Here is a 14,180-nt window from a genome sequence, read left to right as displayed (position 1 = left end):
CTGTTAAATCTTCAGTTGTATACAGCAGGCTATTTGTCTCTTGGTATTTGACATTTGATGTGTCCCTGATTTTATGTTTATGTTCTAGGTGGCTCAGGAATTGCAGTAACTGATCACTCTAAAATCCATGAGATGCAAAAAACTATTCAAGTTCTACAAGCTGAAAAAGTAGAGTCTACAAAAAAAATTGAAGAACTTGAGAATAAAATAAAAGGCATAAATAAAAAATTATCTTCTGCAGAAAATGACAGAGGTGTTTTGAAGAAGGAACAAAAACGACTAAGTGTGGAAAACAGACAATTACTTGAAGAATGTGAAAGCTTGAAACTGGAATGTAGTAAATTGCAGCCTTATGCTGCGAAGCAAAGTGATACTGTGACAGAAAAGGAAATAATTCTTCCACACAGTTCTTCAGTAGAAGAAGAAGTGTTCAGATTGCAACAAGCACTGTCTGGTATAAAATGTTTGGAACTTATTTCTGATTGGTGTTTCATTTCATACTAGTTGTTTTCAGAGACAAACAATTGAATAATCGAACACTATGGAAATGACTATGTGGAATTTGAATAGAATTGCTTGCTTTGGATTCAGTGCCATAATTAATAGATCATAAATAGGATATTTCTACTAAAAGGGTTAAGAATTGGCTACGTTTCTTTCAGCCTCCCTTCTTCATCCTTTAAGTATTTACATGGAACTCATTGATTTAGGAGGCTATGTAGATTTCTGAGAAATGTTTATGTAAACATTTGTTGGGAGGAGGTTACCAAGTACTTCCTGTAACTCATTAGGGCCCAGACCCTCCAGTTAGAGAATGCAGTCTCTCTTCTTCAAAAGTCTATATTACCTTTCCAAATGATCTGTACCTAAGCAGACCTAAGAATAATAAGAGCCGTAGGTCTTCCACCACTTACTATGCTCAAGATGATGTTTAGTTACTGTACCAGTGTTCTAGCTTACAAAAAATAAATATTGAATGAAATGGACCTAACACCAGTATTTATTTATGCCAGGAAAACATAATGGGAGCTCTTCCACTGAAAAGATGCATTTTATTTTTCACTCTGTCCTCTTCTCACAATATGAACTTTCACTTTATGAACTCATTCCTGCTCTAGAGGTTTCTAGCCCTTATGTGATTGTGATACCCCCTGCCTGCCCCTTCTGTGTTCCTTACTTAGTTGTTTATCGTGAGCTCCTGACCTGGAGTAAATTTAGAGTTAGGCTCAAAGTAGAGTGACCCTCTTCCTCCCCTCTTCCTTTCCCTACCTTGGTGATTGGTAGCATTTACCACTCTCCCAAAACTGAAAACTTGAAGTTATCACCTTGCAAGTCCTATAGGTTCTATTTCCTTGACTTCTCTCTGGCTCAGTGCTATTTCAGGATTGTGTCCCAGAGGAGCTCTAGGGTTTCTCATAGGTGCCTCAGTCTTGGGACTGTCATGAAGACAAAGGGAAGGCTGTGTGGTGGGGTTCTGGACGACTTTGTCATTTGACTTCAGAGTAGCTCTGTTCTTCTCAAAATAAATTTATTTTCTTAATATATTGGGTGATCCATATGAGTTTATTTGCTTTAAAAACAAACCTGGTGCCCTAGTCCTTCCCCTTTTCTCCATTTCCACTGCCACTGAATAACTTCAGCCAATTATAATTTCTTTTTGCCTGTTTAACTATAGCAGTCTCTTAGTAGAGCAGAATAGCATAGTGGTTAAGAACATGACTAGGTTGGAATCCAGCTCCAGCACTAACTAACTGACCTTGGACAGTTAATTAACATCCCTGTACTTTGGGTTTTTCATCTCTATGGTTGCGATAATAACACTATCTCATTCGTGGTTGTAGTAGTAGGATTTTATGAGTTGCTAGCTGCAAAGTTCTCTCTAGAACAGTGTCTAGCCCATAATAAGCATTATAAGAGTGTTACCTATTATTCTCTGGTGTCCATGATTCCTTCTTCAATCAATACGTTTTCTTTCTGCAGCCAGAATGATTTTTCAGAAATGTAAAGCAGGTCACTTCCCTGATTTTAGTACTTTGTGGCTCCCTGTGAACTTCAGGATACAGTCTAAACATCTTAGTTGGACATAAGGTGTCTTTCATGATCTGGTCTCTGTCTACCTCTGCAGTTTCAACTCTTCCCATTTTCCTAACATTCTAAGCTTTAGCCATGTTGAACTTTCTCTATAGCTCCTTAAAGCCAGCAATGTTGTCTCTAAGCTCTGTTGCCTTTGCATTTGTTGCTTCTTCTGTGTGGAGTGTCTCTGTTTTTTCCCCCCACTAACTCTTAGTATATTAAGATTCAATAGAGGTGTTGCATCCACCGGGAGGTACCTAGCACTGCTGCTTCTCTGACCCCATTCACCCCACTCCCCCGGTCCTCCTAGTCTGGATGAGTTGTTTGGCCCTTTTGGTCTGGTAGCACCTGTGCTCCCTGTATCCCACTGTACTGTTCTCATGTGTTTCCTTTTTCATCTTCCCCTCTAAATTGTAAGCTTCTTGAGAGCAAGCATGGACTAAAATTTTCCATCTTGTTTAGCAACTCACATCATAGTAAATGCTCCATATTTCTTGAGTGAACATTGAATGAATTACTTCAGCTGAACTCATGGTATTTTATCTTTGTGTTCTTCTAGAACTACTTCTATTTGTGGATCTATCTCTAATACCAGATTGAATGGTCTTTTTATTAGTAGTCATGTCTAAGTCACTTTAGAAAATTGAGAGATTATTTTATTATTGTGGTATAACATACATATAGCATATTGTGGTGTAACATACCAATATGTGGTATAACATATTGTGGTATAATATACATTGTTTTTTCTTTTTTCTAATCTTAGTCCTTACACTATTTCCTGATACACAGACTAATCAGCTCATTTTGAAATGCAGTTGTTGTTAATGTTTTTATCCAGGCAAGAACTTATGACTCATCCAGAATACAGTTATAAATTCTTTCTTATACTAGTCCATAGAATTGGATTTTAACATAGTTTCTGACTGACATTTATATTATGACTTTTTCGGTATAGTCAAAATAGAAATACAAAATAGCAAAAATACATTTCACTGTTAGGGCTTGCTAATTATGCTTATAAATAACATTTTAATTGGATTTCATTTGTGAATTTAGTATAGGAGATAATTACTAAGTTATTTTAAAGAATTTTAATGTCAGATCCATTGTTGTTTTTACAGATGCTGAAAATGAAATAAAGAGACTGAGTAATTTAAACCAGGTAAACTAATTTTTAAGAGAGAAAGCTTTTGTCTTCGGTTTACCAAGAAAAAGGATTTTGGTTATTTATAATTACTTATTTTGTGTTTTTTACAATTCATGTGAACTTATCCAAGGAACTTTCATCTTAGTAATTTTATGCTTGCTGATTAGTAACATAATCTTTTTGCATCATAAATTGACATAATTTTAAAAGTACTTAATTGAAAAGTGCAAGTATATTTCTTTGAAGATTAATTTGACAAATGATACGTGTGTGTAGACAGTGGAAGCAGATCCTCTACCAAAGTGAGGAATGCATTTTGATTTCCCTTAAAGAATTCAAGGAGTTTCTTTTTTTATTTTTTAAATGATTACAAGTTATTTTGTAAATATATTTACATATTTTTTCAAATATAATAAAGAAATCCTCTTTAAGAATGTCTATAAAATGACTGTTTTTAGATGGTCCAGTGTTTTATGCTTATAATTTTTATATGTCACTGAAGAGTAGAAATGCATAATTGTATAGCTTGCCTGCTTTTTTGTAAACTTTAAATTTCTTGTTATTTGAAAACACAGTGTTTTAACATTTTTATAGGATAACAATCTTGCTGAAGACAATCTGAAACTTAAAACGCATGTCCAAGTTTTAGAAAAAGAGAATGCATTACTGAATCAAGAAAAGGTGGGTGCAATAAATATGGGGGCAGAATTAAAATTGTAGGTCATAGCTAAGGGCCAGTTTATATCAAAATGGAGTATTTAGTTCTTGAGAGTCCTGAGGATAAAGCTGATCTCATTGATGCTGGTCAGGCCAGGTTGAAGTACTTGGGCAAGGTTCAGAGTATGAGAGGCTGGGCAGAGTTTACGTTTAAAGATAAGCCAGTAGTCATACAGATATGAGCAGAAAAGATAGGTAATGGCTCTGTTTTGGTTTCAGATGAGGTCCTATCAGCAGCAACATACACAGGTGGGTCGGGAGTCTGGAGTGGCATACTGTAGTAACTATGCACTACTTAATATGCCCCAGAATATGTCTGGTGTGACGGACAGGAATTTCTTAATGGTGAGAGGTAAAGAGGGACATTCTCAGTGGTAGAAATATGTATACTAGTAGCAAGGATGGAATAAGATTCTGTAATGCAATGTTGGGAATGGGGAGAGGTATTTTTATGTTTGTACCATTTAGGGGGTAAGTCCTTGGTTAAGGCAGCTTCTTAAATATAGAACAGTTGTAAGCTGGTGTTATTATTATTACAGGCCAGTGTCTCAACTCAATTTAAAATCTTAATTTTTAAAAAAGTAACACATATTTCCTGATGTATATATTCAGTAATACATCCTGAAAAACTTCAGACAGTACAAATATAGTATCCTTCACACTTCTGTTGGTTGGTCTCTTCCTCAGACGTGTTCTTGCTTACCAGTTTCTTGTGTATCTTTCCAGACTATATCTCTGCATATATGATTTTATATATATAAATATCTTTAAAAGCTACAAATATTAGCATACTATATATACTGTTCATACATACCTTAATATTACATTTTCAGTATCCTTGCACATTAGTATAGAGGCAGTGTTTCTCAAAGGGGCACTATTGGCACTCAGGTGGGAGAATTCTTAGTTGTGTCCTCTGCATTGTAGGTTCCTTGCCCCACTTTTTCTACCCACTAAATGCCAGTAGTGTCTCCCAGTCATTTTTAAATTGCTATATGATATATTTCCTCTGTGCTTTTCTGCTTCGACTGCATTCTGCTCATTCAGTTATTCCTTTCTCTAACTGGTCTGAGTGTATTTTGTAGTTTGCAAATCTCTGCATGTATTCTGATAGGGCCTGTAACCTCATGATAATTTTGGATTCTGTAGCTATTCCCGATGAGCTGTTTCTCCTTTCTTTTGATGTTAGGTAATCCATTGCGACTCTTGCTTGAATTGTGTCTGCTATGGGTCTGCTCACTGGTTAAGAATGCCAAAAATACCTGCAAGGTCATGTGCATTCTTTTTTTTAAAAATATTTTATTTATTTATTTATTTGCCTGCGTTGGGTCTTTGTTGCTGTGCACGGGCTTTCTCTAGTTGTGGCGAGCGGGGGCTACTCTTGGTTGCCGTGCACGGGCTTCTCATTGCGGTGGCTTCTCCTGTTGCGGAGCACGGGCTGTAGGTGCTCAGGCTTCAGTAGTTGTGACTCTTGCACTCAGTAGTTGCGGCTTGTGGGCTCAAGAGCACAGGCTCAGTAGTTGTGGTGCACAGGCTTAGTTGCTCCATGGCATGTGGGATCTTCCCGGATCAGGGATTGAACCCGTGTCCCCTGTATTGGCAGGCAGATTCTTAACCACTGCACCACCAGGGAAGTCCTGGTCATGTGTACTCTTAAGATCCACATGACAAAAAATTTTGTGGTTCTCTTCTTAGAATTTTATTTTATTTATTTATTTGTTTATTTTTGGCCACGCTCCACGGCATGTGGGATCTTAGTTTCCTGAGCAGGGATCGAACTTGCACCCCCTGCAGAGGGAGCGCAGAGTCTTAACCACTGGACCACCAGGGAAGTCCCTTTTGTGGTTCTCTTTTTTTTTTTTTTAATTTTAAAAAATATTTATTTATTTGGTTGTGCCAGGTCTTAGTTGCGGCAGGCGGGCTCCTTAGTTGTGGCATGTGAACTCTTAGTTGCGGCATGCATGTGGGATCTAGTTTCCTGACCAGGGATCGAACCCGGGCCCCTGGCATTGGGAGCGTGGAGTCTTAACCACTGCGTCACCAGGGAAGTCCCTGTGGTTCTCTTAATTGAACAGATAACTCTAGAAAGGCATAAGAGAATGATATTTCCATCTTTCATTTGCGGTTCAGAATAAACTTTTGAATTGGAAGAGAATGAGAATTGTAAGGCAGATGTTCTAATATAGTTTTCACTGGTCTCTTTTGTAAGGTATATATTAGACTACTTATGAAAATTTGAGAGTCTTACTTACTTTAAAGTAGATTCCATAGATGTTTGCTTTTAAAAATCTCTGTCGGGCTTCCCTGGTGGCGCAGTGGTTGGGAGTCCGCCTGCCGATGCAGGGGACACGGGTTCGTGCCCTGGTCCGGGAAGATCCCACATGCCGCAGAGCGGCTGGGCCTGCGGGCCGTGGCTGCTGAGCCTGCGCGTCCAAAAAATCTCTGTCAATGAAAGGTGTCTTTACAGTGATAGAGGGTTTATCACAACCATCATAGTGATAGAGGTTGAAATAATGTTGAAGCAAGAGAACTGTCCCATGTCTGGGATTTTGGAGGAAAAGCATTAAATACAAATAGAACAGAACATAGAATGTGCTTTTAAAAATCACATACAGGTGTATCTTTAGGAATGTTAGGTCTGAGAGAGGGGAACCTAGTCTGTGCTTAGGTTAGAAGGTAAAGGAAGGAAAGGAGGGTTCTTTCTTGGGTCAAGAAAAGGTTTCATGTTCTGACAGAAGCCAGTTATAAAGGAAATTACTTTTATGAGGGAGAAGAAGACTTATTTTCTAATTAGAGAGGACAAACTTCAGAGCAAATGAATATGGATAGCTTACATTTTTGCCTGGGGCTGTTGGTGGTGACGTTAGGGATGGAAGTGAAGGGAGCTGGAAGGCTCGGGATGTTTTGAAAATTATGTGTGTTGTGTGGGGGAAGGAGGAGATGGAAGGGAAGCAGCAGTGGGAGTGGGAAGGCTCTCAAATGGGAAAGTTTTTGTGTAAAGAAGTTGGAGCTAGAGGACAGACTTACAGTTGTTGCATCTTGTCTAGGACTATAGAAATGTTTTGCTTGAAGCTGCAAATAAAATTGTACATGAATGAAGGCTGTGGCTTGTTGAATTTTATGTATTATTGCTGAGGTATTATTCAATAATGTTTCCAACACAGAGCATCTAAAAATACATTCCCAAGTTTTGCTTATATATGTATATTTTTAATCTTTTGGTGTCTCTTCTTCCAATTGATAGTACGTGTTGTTTTTTTCCCCTTTTTTCATTTAAGGAAGAACTGCAAATATCACTTTCAAAATTGAACAATGAATATGAAGTAATTAAAAGTACAGCTGCAAGGGACATGGATTTGGATTCAGAATTATGTGATTTAAGACGTAATCTGGAGGCAAAGGAACAAGAACTCAATCAGAGCATTACTGAAAAGGAAATACTAATAGCTGAGTTAGAAGAATTGGATAAACAGAACCAAGAGGCTACAAAGGTAACAATATATTAAATTATATTTTATGATATATATATACTTTTTAATTTATTTATTTTATTTATTTTATTTTTGGCTGCGTTGTGTCTTCATTGCTGCCCACAGGCTTTCTCTAGTTGCAGTGAGCAGGCTTCTCATTGTGGTGGCTTCTCTTGTTGCAGAGCACGGGCTCTAGGTGCACAGGCTTCAGTAGTTGTGGTGCGTGGGCTCAGTAGTTGTGGTGCACAGGCTTAGTTGCTCTACCGGCATGTGGGATCTTCCCGGACCAGGGCTCGAACCTGTGTCCCCTGCATTGGGAGGCGGATTCTCAACCACTGCGCCACCAGGGAAGCCCTGTTTTATGATATATTAAAGACAGTGCAGCAGCATGTTCTACTCAGTAGACTGAACACTGGATTAATAAGCAAAACTGGCGTGATTTAATTTCGGTGCTTTAATCAATATTTCAGTTAATTGATGCTCAAGTTGTAGAGGTTGGCAAACTTTTTTTGTCAAGTGTTAGATAGTAAATATCTTTGGCTTTGCAGGCCATGTAGTTGCAGTTGCAGCTACTCAGCTCTGCTGTTGTCATGTGTAAACGAACGAGCCTGGCTCTGTTCCAGTAAGAATTTACTTACAAAAACAGGTGCAGGTGTTATTTGGCCCATGGACTGTAGCTTGTTGTCTCCCTGCTTCAGTGTTTAAGAGTTGAAAATATCACTTATCATTTATATATATGATATATACCATTTATCTTCTTTGCTTTTAAGTTCTAATCTCTAAAACAATTAAATAGATTTGCTGTAAGATAATTAGTAAATAATTTTTTGGGAATTTTTAAAAAGTTCCCAACAAAATTAGAAGGATTAGAAATGTCTGAGGATTATTCTTGTATTATGTGTGACATTTTATAAAGTTTCCTTTAGGTACTAAAATGAGAGAATGTTTTAAAGTTACCATGCAAATTAATTTTTCTTTCAGCACATGATTTTGATCAAAGATCAGCTATCAAAACAAGAAAATGAGGGAGATAATGTCATCAGTAAACTGAAAAAAGATCTGAACGATGAAAAAAAGAGAGTTCATCAACTTGAAAATGATAAAATGAACATTACTAAAGAGTTAGACGTGCAGAAAGAAAAGTTAATTCAGAGTGAACTGGTACTAAGTGATTTACATTTAACCAAGCAGAAGCTTGAGGATAAAGTAGCAGATTTAGTAGATCAGCTAAATAAATTGCACACAAAAGATTTAAACATCCAGAAGGAGAACTTTGAACTTCAGGAACATATTAAACAAAAGGAGGAGGAGCTCTCTAGAGTCAGGGATGAGTTAATAACGCAGTCTCTTAATCGAGACTCTAACAGTAATTTTAAGGATGACTTACTTAACGAAAGGGAAGCCGAAGTGAGAAACTTAAGGCAAAATCTTTCAGAAATAGAACAGCTCAATGAAAATTTAAAGAAAGTTGCTTTTGATCTCAAAATGGAAAATGAAAAGTTGAATTTAGCATGTGAAAATGTAAGACATCAGTTGGAAGAGTCTATTGCTGGTAACAATCAGATTTCTCAGGAAAAAAACGCTATTGTGGAGGCTCTAAAAATCGAGAAGGAACAGTTAGAAGGAGAATTGTGTCGGGCTGAAAAGAGGCTGTTGGAAGAAGCAAACAAGAATGAGCAAACCATGGAAGAACTGTCCAATGCACGTAATTTGAGTATCTCTGCTTTACAGCTGGACCATGAGCATTTAATTAAACTCAGTCAAGAGAAAGACTTTGAAATAGCAGAACTCAGAAAGAATATCAAGCAGATGGACACTGATCATAAGGAAACGAAGAAAATTTTGTCATCTAGCTTAGAAGAGCAGAAGCAATTGACCCAACTTGTAAATGAGAATGAAATTTTTATTGAAAAACTTAAAGAAAGAAGTTCAGAGCTTCAGGAGGAATTAGATAAATATACTCAGGCCTTAAGAAAAAATGAAATTTTAAGGCAAACCATAGAGGAAAAAGACAGAAGTCTTGGATCCATGAAAGAAGAAAACAATCATCTGAAAGAAGAGTTGGAACGACTCAGGGAACAGCAGAGTCGAGCTGCACCTGTGGCTGAGCCTAAAACCCTTGATAGTATTACAGAACTAGAATCTGAGGTGAATCAGCTGAATATATTAAAGGATAATCTTAAAGAGGAAATAAAACATCATCAAAAGGTAATTGAAGATCAAAACCAGAGTAAAATACAGCTGCTTCAGTCTTTACAGGAGCAGAAGAAGGAAATGGATGAGTTTAGATACCAGCATGAGCAAATGAACGCCACACACACCCAGCTCTTTTTAGAGAAAGATGAGGAAATTAAGAATTTGCAAAAAACAATTGAACAAATCAAAACCCAGTTGCATGAAGAAAGACAGGACGTTCAAACAGAGAACTCTGTTATTTTTCAAGAAACAAAAGTTCAGGGCCTTAATATAGAAAATGGAAGTGAAAAGCATGATTTATCTAAAGCTGAAACCGAAAGATTAGTAAAAGGAATAAAAGAACGAGAATTGGAGATTAAACTTCTAAATGAAAAGAATATATCTCTAACTAAACAGATTGATCAGCTTTCCAGAGATGAGGTTGGTAAACTAACTCAGATTATCCAGCAGAAAGATTTGGAGATACAAGCTCTTCATGCTCGAATTACTACAGCTTCCTACCCCCAGGATGTTGTTTACCTTCAACAGCAGCTGCAGGCCTATGCTATGGAACGAGAACAGGTACTAGCTGTTTTGAGTGAGAAGACTAGGGAGAATAGCCATCTAAAAACAGAATATCACAAGATGATGGATATAGTTGCTGCAAAAGAAACAGCTCTCAATAAGCTGCAAGATGAAAATAAAAAATTGTCCATGAGGTTTGAAAGTAGTGGCCAAGATATGTTTAGAGAAACTGTTCAGAATTTATCACGTATCATTCGAGAAAAAGACATTGAAATAGATGCATTAAGTCAGAAATGTCAGACCTTATTGACAGTTTTACAAACATCCAACACTGAAAATGAGGTTGGAGGTGTTAATAGTAATCAGTTCGAGGAGCTTCTACAGGAACGCGATAAGTTAAAACAACAAGTAAAGAAAATGGAAGAGTGGAAGCAGCAGGTAATGACTACGGTACAAAATATGCAACACGAGTCAGCCCAGCTCCAGGAGGAGCTTCATCAGCTTCAGGCACAAGTTCTGGTTGACAGTGATAACAACTCTAAATTGCAAGTGAACTATACTGGCCTGATCCAAAGTTATGAGCAGAATGAAACCAAACTCAAAAATTTTGGGCAGGAATTAGCACAAGTTCAGCACAGCATAGGGCAGCTTTGCAATACCAAGGATCTTCTTTTAGGAAAACTTGATATTATTTCACCTCAGCTCTCTTCTGGATCGTCGCTTACTTCCCAGTCAGCAGAGTCTCTTAGAACAATTAAGTCTGATGTATTGAGTGAGTCTTCTAAACAAGAAATAGAAGAGCTAAGAAAATCACTGCAGGAAAAAGATGCAACAATTAGAACTCTCCAGGAAAATAATCACAGATTGTCTGATTCGATTGCTGCTTCCTCAGAGCTAGAAAGAAAAGAACACGAACAAACTGATTCAGAAATTAAGCAGCTCAAGGAGAAACAAGATATCTTACAAAAGTCGCTTAAGGAAAAAGACCTCTTAATCAAAGCCAAAAGTGATCAGTTACTTTCTTTGAATGAAAATTTCACTAATAAGGTGAATGAAAATGAACTTTTGAGGCAGGCAGTAACAAACCTGAAGGAGAGAACATTAATCTTAGAAATGGACATTTGTAAACTAAAGGGGGAAAATGAAAAAATAATAGAAACATCCAGGGAAAAGGAAACAGAATATCAAGCATTACAGGAGACTAATATGAAGTTTTCTATGATGCTTCGAGAAAAAGAGTTTGAATGCCATTCATTGAAGGAGAAGGCTCTGGCTTTTGAGCATCTACTGAAAGAAAAAGAGCAGGTATGTTCTGGATGGCGTGTTGTGGAGGGAAGTTTGGGGTGGAGGAGATTTTTTAGTGTGCTACTTTATTGATGTTCTTTGAAGGGGAAGATGCATTTGTTCATTTAGAAATATTTATTTCAAGGTATTGTGATTCATTCAAAATAAATTTTCCTCAGAGGCATCTGCAAGTTTCTCCCCCAAATTACTAGATATTTCCAAATATTTTTAGTTCTAGATTAATTTTTTTACAGTCTAAGTAAGTCTAAGTTAGAAGCAGTTAATGTTTTTCTTTAGAAAATAGAAATGTGATATAAGAACTCTGAGGTTACTGCAGTTTAATCACATTTTAGGCATATTTCAGTAACTGCTGGTTTTAGAGGTTCTTATATATAAAGGGGAGCTCTGTGAAATACATGCTACATCTTTGACAATGATCTGAAGTACGAAATACATTTTACATTGTGACACAATAAGCACTTGTGTGTGTGTGTGTGTGTGTGTGTGTGTGTGTGTGTGTAAAACTGAAACAAAAGTTTCAGGAATCAGAAATTACCCTTACTACAGATGCTCTCTTAAAAAAAGGAAGTGCTGGGTGACCCATTAAATTGATTTTTATGAATCATTCACAGCCTGGTATTTGAAAAGCGTTAGCTATGAATAGTACTTTTCACATAAGTAGACTCAATAAATATTCTAATCCCAGTTGTGTCATTGTGTGACTTTGGGTGTGTTTTGACTTTATTGGTTTGTTTATTCACCCATAAAAAGGAAGGTTGTATTGGTTAAAAATGTCAGTAGTTTTGATATATTTAAATGTTTACATTCAGTTGATATTTGATTTTGATAAGAATGTATTGAAGACCCAGTACATCATGCTGTGATCAAAGCTGTGGGCTCTTTTGATGTAGTGCCTTTTTACTCTTATTTCTATACTTTTAGTGGTGGAAATTTAGCAAAGAAATGAGGCAGAACAATGGAATATTCAACAACTGCTTTTTTTCTTTTCTTTTTTTTTTTTTTTTTGTGGTACGCGGGCCTCTCACTGTTGTGGCCTCTCCCGCTGCGGAGCACAGACTCCGGACGCACAGGCTCAGCGGCCATGGCTCACGGGCCCAGCCGCTCCGTGGCATGTGGGATCTTCCCAGACCAGGGCACAAACCTGTGTCCCCTGCATCGGCAGGCGGACTCTCAACCACTGCGCCACCAGGGAAGCCCCAACAACTGCTTCTTGAGTGTTTACATGCTGCGGGGCACGAGATACAAAATGATTTAACTTCTTTTGCCAATTAAATTCTATTTTAAGAGTCTCGGATTAAAGTTTGTGAATGCTTGATGTAGTTTTCGCTTGATAAGAAAAATCTTGCCTCATTTTCCCCTTCTTTGTCATCTGATTAAATAGGTACACTGATGTATTGAGTTGTGCTCCTCCTTTCAGGAATAGCTTCTTAGCTTCTTATGGTACTGATCTATATTCAATATGAAAAAGACTGGTAGAGGGTAGAAGCTTTCTATTGCTCACTAGCCAAAATTGGGTGTAGCATCTTAGGGCTTGTAAGAGTATAATGGAGGAGAGGAGGACAATAAAGTATTCTTTTTATATGTTTTTTCCTATTGTAGTTTTAGCATCTTGTACAGTCTAATTCTATTTCATTGACATTTATAGATCCAAAGTGTGCAGATTTAATTAAGGCTCACCTACCTTTCAGGAAGCTTTCCTAAGTTAGTTAAGTTGTACTTAAGTATTGTATTACTTGAGGGTAATTGGCATAAACTAATTGATTTCTTATAATACTCTATATAATTGAAGAATACCTTTATTTTGAATATAACAACATTTTTCTTTAGGGAGACAGGAGTGTTCTCAACAGGAGATCTTCAACTCTTTAATTGTCAAGCATTTCTCTGATATGAAAAAAATGTTTAACTGAAAAACTGTTTGGATAATATTGGCCTTCTTTTCCAGGAGCGGGTATTGAGATAAAAGGAACAGATGGTTTTATGTTTTGGTTTCAATGATTTGTCCTGGGGGACGTGTTATATATTCTTAAAGAAATGGAAAGTTTACATGAAAATGTAAAAATGATACCAGTCTATAAATAGATTCAGACGATATGCACTTCTCAAACAGAGAAAAGAATTGGCTGTAAACAGTCTGACACTTTTTTGTGCTTTTTAGAATTCTAGCTATCATCTTAAATTCATGGCCCTACTTCTGCAATGAAAGGTTATCTGTTTTTTTCCTGCCAGCTTTAATATATTGTTCTTGTATGGAAGGCATTCAGGAATAAATTTTCCTAACAGTCTTAGAAAGATAACATTCCAGAGTTGCTTTCGTTAAATTGTTGCCAAAATGTTCTTTTAAAATAGGTTGTGCATGTGAAATGACTTTCCTTTTTCTCCTGTGCGAGCAACTCCACACTGTTACTCTTTCCCTAACAACAGTTGCATATGCCTGATGAATAGACACACACACACACACACTCTCTCTCTCTCTCTCTCTCTCTCTCTCTCTCTCTCTCCCTCTCTCCCCCCCCCCCCTCTCTCTCACTTTTGGGTGATTTGGGGGTTTGTGTATGCTTTGTTGTGTAGGATAAGTTTGAAGAGATTGTGTCTTTTGAGTTCTTTTTAAAGCATTTAAAATAAACTTTTCCTTTAAGAATAGTTTCAGATTATTAGAAAAGCTGGAAAGATAGTACAGCATTCCCATATACCTCACACCCTGTTTCCCTTTTAGCATCTTATGTTACTATGGTACATTGGCAACAACTAATGAACCTTTATAG

The 14,180-nt window shown here is 37.1% G+C and overlaps 1 protein-coding gene across 2 annotated transcripts in view; it reads left to right on the top strand.

Moving 5' to 3' along the window:
• The window catches only part of TRIP11 (thyroid hormone receptor interactor 11), a 66,083-nt gene that overhangs the window by 19,938 nt on the left and 31,965 nt on the right, over positions 1-14,180 (top strand). For both annotated transcript variants that reach the window (XM_032623936.1, XM_032623935.1), the window contains exons 7-11: positions 89-454; positions 3,198-3,238; positions 3,818-3,904; positions 7,219-7,431; positions 8,392-11,415. In XM_032623936.1, the coding sequence (XP_032479827.1) occupies positions 89-454; positions 3,198-3,238; positions 3,818-3,904; positions 7,219-7,431; positions 8,392-11,415 (3,731 nt within the window). The remainder of the gene's footprint in view (positions 1-88; positions 455-3,197; positions 3,239-3,817; positions 3,905-7,218; positions 7,432-8,391; positions 11,416-14,180) is intronic.

Source organism: Phocoena sinus, chromosome 2 (genome assembly GCF_008692025.1).
Source record: "Phocoena sinus isolate mPhoSin1 chromosome 2, mPhoSin1.pri, whole genome shotgun sequence".
Lineage (NCBI taxonomy): Eukaryota > Metazoa > Chordata > Mammalia > Artiodactyla > Phocoenidae > Phocoena > Phocoena sinus.
This window is presented reverse-complemented; position numbering and strand designations above follow the sequence as displayed.